Consider the following 9,158-nt stretch of genomic DNA (forward strand, 5'->3'; position numbering starts at 1 on the left):
ACTGACAATAGAGCATTAGTGCCCAACCAGCTAAGGAGTTACATAGAGTTTCACATCATATACTCTTGATACACAAGTGAGTGTGAAGAAAATTCTCAAGGAGAATTGTTCGCTAAAGAGTTAGAAGACCTGTAAACTCCTAGGGGAAATTCCTGTGTTACTGTTAGCAACTAAATGTTCCAATTAGGATGACAATAGTTTGAAGATCTTTAAGTGTTTTGGCAAGCTATTACAGTAGAAAACAAAACAGAGTGTTTGTCTTGACAAATAAAGTATTATAGTTACAAAGGATTTGTAGTCATAAATACTCATCTTGTAGTCTTCTAAACTAGTACTATCTTGGGTTTGGCTGTTTTAAAGGGGTTTTTTTTATATATAATCTTTTGAAGAGTTTTTCATAAGGTTTTCCCTTCATAATCAAATAACTTGTCATATTTATATTTATTTGGTTTCTAATCGGTTTTTGAAAAGTGTTTCCAAGTTGCTTCTTAACATAAAAAGAACAAAAAAGGGAGAGTAAAAAATGTTTGCGGGGATTAAAATGCAAAAAAATAAAGGAAAATTGCAAATTAATTATAAATTATCAAGCTTTAGACAAACACTATTTAGATTTTGAAACAAACATCTCAATTTAATAAATGTTAGAAATAATTCAAACTAGTCTATAATAGTTGAATAATACATATGGCAAAATCACATGACAAAACCTGTGTGTGGGTGTGAATACGATGTTCTAAACTTCAAAATTCTTTCTATTTTCAAATTCTAGCTAGCAGTCATATTCACAAACCAAAGGTAGAAGGATGCTGTTGGTCCAAGCTGCCTAAATAATGTAATTCCATAAGTTCATCTGTGAAAGGAGGCTTGGATGGTGAACTCAATTCAACATCCTTTTTCCTAAGCATTTGAACTACTTCTGTCGTCGTTGGCCGCAAATTTGGTGACTCTTGAGTACATAATAGACCAATCTGAACAACTCTTTCGATTTCTTCAGCATCTTCAATCGTCATACTTGTATCAATGATCTCTTGTACCGTGTTTGATTGGAAATGCTTCCATGCCTGTTATAAAGGGAAAAACAAAGGAGGTTGAAAGCAAGCAAGCGCGCATGAACTGTAATATACTGACATGCATTTTTACCATGTGGACATAATAAATGCATACTACTACTACTATTATATAGGCAACAAGAAGGTGACAGGAATTTTACACAGGTAACTAGAGTTTCATATGTTTTCTCGGATTGATATTTGTTGTTTTGTACTCCAGTAATCATTTCGATGACGAGAACTCCAAAGCTATAGACATCCACCTTCTCAGTTAACCTTCCCTTGGCAATGTATTCTGGAGCCATGTACCCCCTTTACGCCAAGACACCAAAAAGAGTGATAATTTTTTGATTAGGACAATGTGAGTTTGCATAGACACCTATAAGAAGAAAAAGGTTAATGGAAATATCAGTGCTTATGCTTACAGTGTTCCAGCAATGGCAGTGTTGACGAGGGATTGGTCACAGGAATAAAATCTTGCTAGTCCGAAATCTGAGATTTTTGGTCGATGTCTCAAGTCTAGTAAGACATTACTTGCTTTGATGTCTCTATGAATGATCCGCACTTGAGAATACTTGTGGAGGTACTCCAAACCTTCAGCTGTTCCTTCGATAATTAGAAATCTCCTTTTCCAATCAAGTTCTTTCTTCTTTGCCGGATCTTGCTTCCGTGGGTGTTTGCATAGAAATTTTCAGATTGTTTAGAAAGAAAGCTAGAACGGGTAAATATCAATTCTCAGTCTATTTGAGTCATGTCATTTTACAATTGAGCTAATATTAGTTTTTGATGCCAACAAGTTATATATCTTGATACACTTGAATCCAATCTTAAGAACATGTCTATGAACAAGATAGATTGGCCATGTTCATAATCTGCTTTTGAAAGCATTAATTCCTTACAGTCCAAAACTCTGTAGAGAAAAAATCAAGCTTCTATAGCTTACCAAATAAAATGAGATCCAGGCTTCTGTTTGCTAGGTATTCATAGACAAGGAAGCTGTCAATGCTGGTGAAGCAGCAACCGAGGAATCGAACCAAGTTCTTGTGTTGTGCTCTACCAATAATTTCCATTTCATTACGAATCTCTTGTACTCGAAATTTCCTACTAATATATAATCGCTTTATTGCAATTTCTCTACCATCTGGTAAGGTTCCCTAGTCATTTCAGGTCAATCATCCGCATTTAGAAATTCATGGAATAGATTTAAACGAAGACAAAATGAAATTTAAGCTACATGTGTGTGTGTGTGTCTCAGGTACCTTAAATACTTCACCAAATCCTCCACATCCTAACCTATTAGTTTCACTGAAACTTTCAGTTGCCGTGTCAAGTGTCGCGTACTTGAACTGCATGTACTGCACCCTCTCCTCTAATAACAAGTCCTCCGTCTCTTTGATGATGATTAACATGCAAAACGATGGAAAACAAATTATTTATCTGCTTCATTATGCTCAATATCATATCATATAAACATTACTTAATGTTTCTGCAGAGGGGTTTTATCAAAGAAAATCTTAAAATAAAGGAAGAAATCATGATTGTTTTCTTCCTATCTAAGCATTGTAATCCATATACACACACATTAATTACCTTTCGATTGCTTGAGACGGATCTTTCTTCTATAGGTAAGCTTACCCACACAAACACCAATACCTATTGCTATTACACAGATCAGAACCACACCCATAATGTATGTGATGTAGGAAAATACTTCTTCTGCAAGAGAATGCTGTAGTAAATTAACCAAGTATGTCCATCAAGTCTCTAAAAATCATCATTGAATGAAAAACAAAAGAACATGCATGTGGAAGGTCAAACTAACAGTTTGAAGTCGATAAATTTGCGTTTCAAGACATGGCCAGCTAGCAGGTTTCTAGACTGCATCGACTGTAATAAATAAATGGGCTAACCTTTGGAGTATTCACCATTAGAATCATTGGCAAATGAAGCATCAGAATAGCGTAGAAAGCAGCCAGCATTAAGCACACGAGCCTCCGTAGATGGAATGCATGATAAGGCAGATGCAACCGCCTCTGACAGGCAAATGGAACACAAATCATGGTCCAAGATCTTCCAGCAGTTAGCCATCCCATAGGCAGATATGCCATTTGAAGTCTCATGCTTGGAAGCAAAGCCTCGGAAACTCGGAGCCTTCAATAACATCTTACTCAGCACTTCCTTTACTGCAACGCTAAATTCTTTCCCCTTGTTTACAATGCCACTGCATCTCTACTTCCATTTAATTCCCGGAGAGAAAATTCAGTATAACATATTAAATGAAGAAGAAATTTATAACCAAATAATGACAGATAAACCTTCGTTGAATTTGAATTAAAGCCTTTTCTTTTAAAAAATAGCTCAATAACTTCACAAGCTCAGCAGATTTCAGGTGTGAAGTTTTTTTTATTTTTATTTTTGGTCATCTGAGAGGCCCCACAAACCATGAGCTACTCAAAGACGAAGCCTTTCCCCATCTCTGAATCCCAATCCAAACCTCTTAGGGTTTGAACCTACGACCTGTTAGCATAAATCTCAAATCTTAACAGCTAGCTGGGCACCTTGATCAAGATTTGTTAGGGAACTCTAGGTTGAAAAATGCATCAAATCTAACGCACGTTATGATCACATGATGATTGAAACGTTAAAATGCAAAATCCAGGTGGGGATGGAGAAAACAATATGCCAATGGAGCTACATAGCTTATTGGCAATTAAATGCAAAATATTTCCATCACCATATCAACAGATAAGAATTTCATAACTCATTAAGGTAATTTAGAAAGTGCTTAAGCCAGACCTAATTCGACTTTGAATCTTAAACTAATGTACATTCAATTGCCATTTAATTGAAAGAAATTAGGAAATTTTAAATTTATGGTTTGAAGAAAAAGCATGATCACCTTCGTATCTTCAGGGGCAAGAGCTTCACGATAGAAACTATAATTCTCAGCCCTAATAAAGCAACCATCAAAATAAACGCGACCACCGGTGCTAGGAAAGCAACTGGGGATGAGAGTACTAATTTGCGAGAAACACATAGCACATTCATCGTTAGTTAGATCATCCATGCATTGGGCAAGCACATACAACCGATCTGGCGGCTCTCCTGTATCCTTAAATGCAAACTTGTTGCGATAAATCTCATCTTGCATGTAATCTGTGATGCTTGAATAGTACTTGAAGTAGTTTGACACATTTTGAACGCGCACTTTGCCACACGTACGCAAAACAAGGTCTGTTCTCGGGTCTGCATGCGACAGATTGATTGAAAACGCCATGACATAAATGACTAGGGAGATCAGAAGAGAATAAGTTGCCATTAGAGAAGAAAGTTGGAAAAAGAAAAGAAACATGCTGCTTTTGATGGGTTTTTTTCTTTTTTTTTCTTGCTTCTCGTTGTTTGCCTATATTAAGTCGGGTTGTTCTTGTTGTTTTTAGCTAAGGTGTTAAATTAAGGATATATTGATGTGAGTTTTAAGGCCAAAAATGCATGCAGGTGCCAAAAAGAGCTCATGCTACGAGTTTAACTATAAACAATTTCACTTGGAAAAACAGATCACAGAAAATTCTTCGGCAATGTAACTAAAATAAGTTCAATGGATAAACCTTATGATTTCTTTATCTAATTTGTTATTTATTTTAAGTTTTAAATTAAATTACATAGAAATTATTATAATATAACTCAATCGACTTAACTAGTTAAAAAATAACTCAAATAACTAATAAAAATATAGTTTAATTTTTTAAAAAAAATTTCAAGATGATATTTTTATAAAAAATATTATTGAGATAGTGACATATTAAATCAACCTAAATTTTACGATTTAAGCTGTCAAGCCCACGATTTGAATTTAATAACCTTATTTAAAAAAAAACTTGTTTTTTATTTAGTTATATAATAAAAAAAAATAGATACTTATAAAATTAACCACCAACCTACTATTGAGACATTTGTTTGAGATTACAATAACTCTATAGAAAATAAACCAAAACAAAATATGAAACTCAATTCTCAAATAACCCAAATTAACCTGCTAAGCTCGTGATCCGGGTCTTGGACTATACTGAATTTGAAACTTTATTTTTTAAAACTATTTTTTTAATTATATGATAAAAATTTAGTCCCTCATAAAATTGAGTATCAATTAAATATTGAGATATTTATTTCAGACCACGAGAACCTCATAAAAAACAAACCAAACACGATTATAAAGATCGATTCAAAATAAACTAAATATTAAATAATAAAATTAAAAAATAAAAACCCAAATTAAAAAAAATAAAACAAAACAAAGGATAGGCACATGATCTTTTTATTTTAATTTTTATTTTAAGTGATAGAAAACATGTCATCTAACCTTTTTTTTGTTTTAGTATAAAAATGAAGCGGATAAGGCCTAAAAATAGAGTGTTTTTTTATTTATTTTTTTTAATTCAACTTTCAACTTATTTTTACATAAATCTATCTAATTATAAACACCGTTCTAATATAAAAAAAAAAATTCAACCGAAAAAAAAAATTTAAAAACACAAAATCAAAACAATAATTATTTTTTTCTGAAAGCCCAGTGTATGTGAAGCCCATGCGGACATGCCACTCCATTCCTAAAAGCTTGCAAGGGTTTAGGGTTTGCAAATATAAGTCACACGATCCTCCATTGCTGCGGTCGTCCTTGCTGGTCTCCGCTCACTCTGCTCTCTTGAGGACACGGCATCCGAACCATGGTTCACGTCAGTTTTTACAGAAACTGTATACTCTTTATCTCTATCTCGTTACCTCCATAATGCTTTTGTAATGCTTAATTCGATATCTGGGTGAATCTTGAATTTTTTTTCTTCTTTATATCCTTTTGGCTCTGATTATTTTGTGATACCATTAGTTGCCCTCTACGCCTTTTGGGATTTTGTTCACTGACGATGAACTGATCTAGTAAATCTACATTATATCATTTTGTAAGGTTGAATTTTTTTTTGAGACAAACATTTTGCTTGGTAATTATTCAGGACATTGAAAACACTAGATTTGGAAATTGATTTTCAAGACCTGGTACTAAATATGGTTTTTGTTTATTAGAAATTTAGTAACACGGGATCAGTTGATTGGAAGCACTGTGCCATTTTAGTCCCTTCATGTTAAATTTTAAAACTTGTTTTCTGCTTTCTAATTTTGTGTTGTAACTTTCTGAATTATTATTATTGATGAAAGCAAATTGCTAGAAAAGGTTTTCTTTGTTTTGTTTGGTCTTTTTAAACTGTTATCTATTGGGCATTGTGTTGCAAGATATTTTCTTTTTGTCAACAGTAAATTGAGTCCCAAGTAATCGACCTGTTATTTCTAATATATTTGACTTTGGGGCTCATTTAATTTCTGATCGGGGTCAAATCTTAGAAACTCATTGCCTTTTCTTTTTAACCCTGTTAATCTTCATCAGAAGCTTAAATTAGCTTTTGAATTTGGTGTTCTTATTTTTATGTAATTTGAATGTGCAATTTGGGTGGTTTTAGATGGGAAGACTTTCAAGAAGCCGAGGCGCCCATATGAGAAGGAACGGTTGGACGCAGAGCTGAAACTTGTTGGAGAGTATGGGCTCCGTGCTAAGAGGGAGCTATGGAGGGTTCAATATGCCCTGAGCCGCATTCGTAATGCTGCAAGAATGCTTCTCACCCTGGACGAGAAGAACCCACGCCGAATTTTTGAAGGTGAAGCCCTTCTCCGCAGGATGAACAGGTATGGTCTTCTAGAGGAGAACCAGAACAAGCTTGATTATGTCCTGGCCCTCACTGTTGAGAACTTCCTTGAGCGTCGGCTCCAGACCCTCGTGTTCAAGGCTGGCATGGCAAAGTCTATTCACCATGCTCGTGTGCTCATCAAGCAGAGGCACACTAGGTAAAATTAATTATTTTTGTTTGCTAGAATAATATTATTGTTTTCTATGTGTGCAATTTGGTTGTTTCCTTAATTGAACAGTCGTTGCTCTTGTTGGTTAGTTGCATACTGAGTTTATAGTATTCCACACTCCACTTTTGTTGCTGTTTTTTTAGTTTTGGCACTTGCTGCTAATGGGGCTAGTGTAAATGAGTGACCGTTTGTTGATGAATGCTAGACTTTTATCATCAAATTGGTAGCTTAAAAAAAGGCTGAATGCCCATTTCTAATTTTAGGCATCTAAGAGTGTCCTCTTTATATATATGTAATGTCCTACAATTTACTCAATCTGAATTAAGTAAAGTTGTTGTGGTTTAAGTACCAAGACATCTATTCCATATTAAATAGAGTTACTTTTATTTCTTCAATCAAGCACCCCATAACAAGTTACTTCCCTTGTACTCTACACTCCAGTGCCATTTGTTTTGTGGAATTCCTCCTTTGGCCATTGTTTCCAGGGCTTTCAAAAAATTGGAGAAGTGCCAATACAGCGGTGAGCAATTTCATGGTACCTTGTCATCAGTGAGCTTGACTGGAATTACCAGCGGACATATTTTACTGCCCCTGGTCTTTTACCCTTTTTGATTTCCCATACATGTCATGTAGGCTTGTTCCTAACTGGGAGCCTAAAATCTGCATATCCACAACCCATTTTAAGGATATTAATAATGCCAATTTCACACGTTGAGGAAGTGCAACCATGAGGAACTAAACTACAAGTTTTCTTTTTACTAGAAAGATGATAATCAGACACTGGTAACTCATTGGTATTACCACAATGGTTAATTTATCATCGTTCTTTCTTGGATTTTTTTGTTATTCTTGTTAAGAAACCCTATATTAGAGTATGGAACATTGTATGTGAACAATGCCACATTCTGGATCAAACGTTGGTTGCCAATGCTTTTTCCTCTGGACTTTTTATCCCCTAATAATCCTTAGAGAATTTTGTTAGAAGATGCTGAGGTAAGTGTTTTTCTTCCAATGCTGATTTTATTTATTTTATTCTCAGGGTTGGAAGGCAGGTTGTTAACATTCCATCTTTTATGGTGAGGGTTGACTCCCAGAAACACATTGATTTTTCTCTCACAAGTCCACTTGGAGGTGGCCGTCCTGGAAGAGTGAAGAGAAAGAATCAGAAGGCTGCTGCCAAGAAGGCTACTGGTGGAGATGGTGATGAAGAGGATGAGGAATGAAACACTCGAACAGTAGGCTAGTAAAAATTCTTGTGAACTGAATTTTCTTAAGCATCTTTCTTGGTGTCACTCACACTAGTGGGTGCTTGGTATGTGTTTTTTTTGCAATTGTTGTATCCGAACTAGAACAAGATTTTGCTTACTAACGTAAGAGCTAACTTTTGGTGTTGCTTTAGATGAATGGATGTTTTATACTTGTCCCCTATAGATGTGTATTTTTCTGTCAAAAGCTGCCTGACCTGTTTCATTCGCTCACAAATGGAACACCATGAAAGGTCAAATTCTACAGTGTCATTGCCATTAAATTCTGATGTTTCATAGAGCATATGACACATGGCTTTTAGTAGGGGTGTTCACGGTTGGCCCAAAATTCCAACTGAATCAGGTGATGCTTTTTCTTAAGAAAATGGTCTGAACTAAACCCATATCCTGTTCAAACTGAACAGGTTTGGTTAAGGTTGGTTTTTTTAGATTAAAACTATTGTTATTAAACTCGGACTGGTCTGGTGAGTTGATCCAGGATCTAGTCGACCTGATGGTTGGACCGGTCTGGGATAGGCAAAAAGCCGGGGTAAGCAAAAACCCGGCAAAACCTGGTTGATCTGTCAGGTTGACAAGTGACCCAGGTGACCCGGTAAAACTCAGATGAGGCCTAGTTTTTTTTTTTTTTTTTTTTGTTCAAAGTGCATTATGTGGTGAAGTCTTGTCTGGTCTGTTTAATGGCCCTCTACAAAACTAATCTTTTTTTTGGCAGGATGAGTGTTCTTCATGGCCCTTTCATGTGGGATAGTTACCCGCATAGATATTGCAGGGCATAAAAACAGTTCCTGGGTTATCCAAAGGATAGTATGGTGAATTGATGTCTTTACGGGCGTGCAACTGGCAGTCTCCCTCTCTTGTGTTTTCGACTGTCATGGCATGCGCTCTGATACTATAAAAAAAAAAAAACATAAGTTAGCGCTTTTGCCTGTTGCTTTTCATTGAATAA

At 35.4% G+C, this 9,158-nt stretch overlaps 2 protein-coding genes across 2 annotated transcripts; one reads left to right on the forward strand and one right to left on the reverse strand.

Moving 5' to 3' along the window:
* Positions 1–646: 646 nt before the first annotated feature.
* LOC18101101 (cysteine-rich receptor-like protein kinase 46) lies at positions 647–4,461 on the reverse strand. Its single transcript, XM_024604936.2, has 8 exons — positions 3,949–4,461; positions 2,960–3,278; positions 2,640–2,765; positions 2,309–2,439; positions 1,993–2,203; positions 1,475–1,709; positions 1,211–1,361; positions 647–1,061 (listed from the first exon to the last, which is right to left on the reverse strand). The coding sequence occupies exons 1-8, from the start codon at positions 4,399–4,401 to the stop codon at positions 783–785; spliced, it is 1,905 nt and encodes a 634-aa protein (XP_024460704.1). The 5' UTR covers positions 4,402–4,461; the 3' UTR covers positions 647–782.
* Positions 4,462–5,627: 1,166 nt separating this feature from the next.
* On the forward strand, positions 5,628–8,345 carry LOC18101100 (40S ribosomal protein S9-2). The gene is made up of 3 exons (XM_006380544.3): positions 5,628–5,798; positions 6,554–6,935; positions 7,987–8,345. The coding sequence occupies exons 1-3, from the start codon at positions 5,771–5,773 to the stop codon at positions 8,168–8,170; spliced, it is 594 nt and encodes a 197-aa protein (XP_006380606.1). The 5' UTR covers positions 5,628–5,770; the 3' UTR covers positions 8,171–8,345.
* Positions 8,346–9,158: the final 813 nt, after the last annotated feature.

This window comes from Populus trichocarpa, chromosome 7 (genome assembly GCF_000002775.5).
Source record: "Populus trichocarpa isolate Nisqually-1 chromosome 7, P.trichocarpa_v4.1, whole genome shotgun sequence".
Taxonomy (NCBI): Eukaryota; Viridiplantae; Streptophyta; class Magnoliopsida; order Malpighiales; family Salicaceae; genus Populus; species Populus trichocarpa.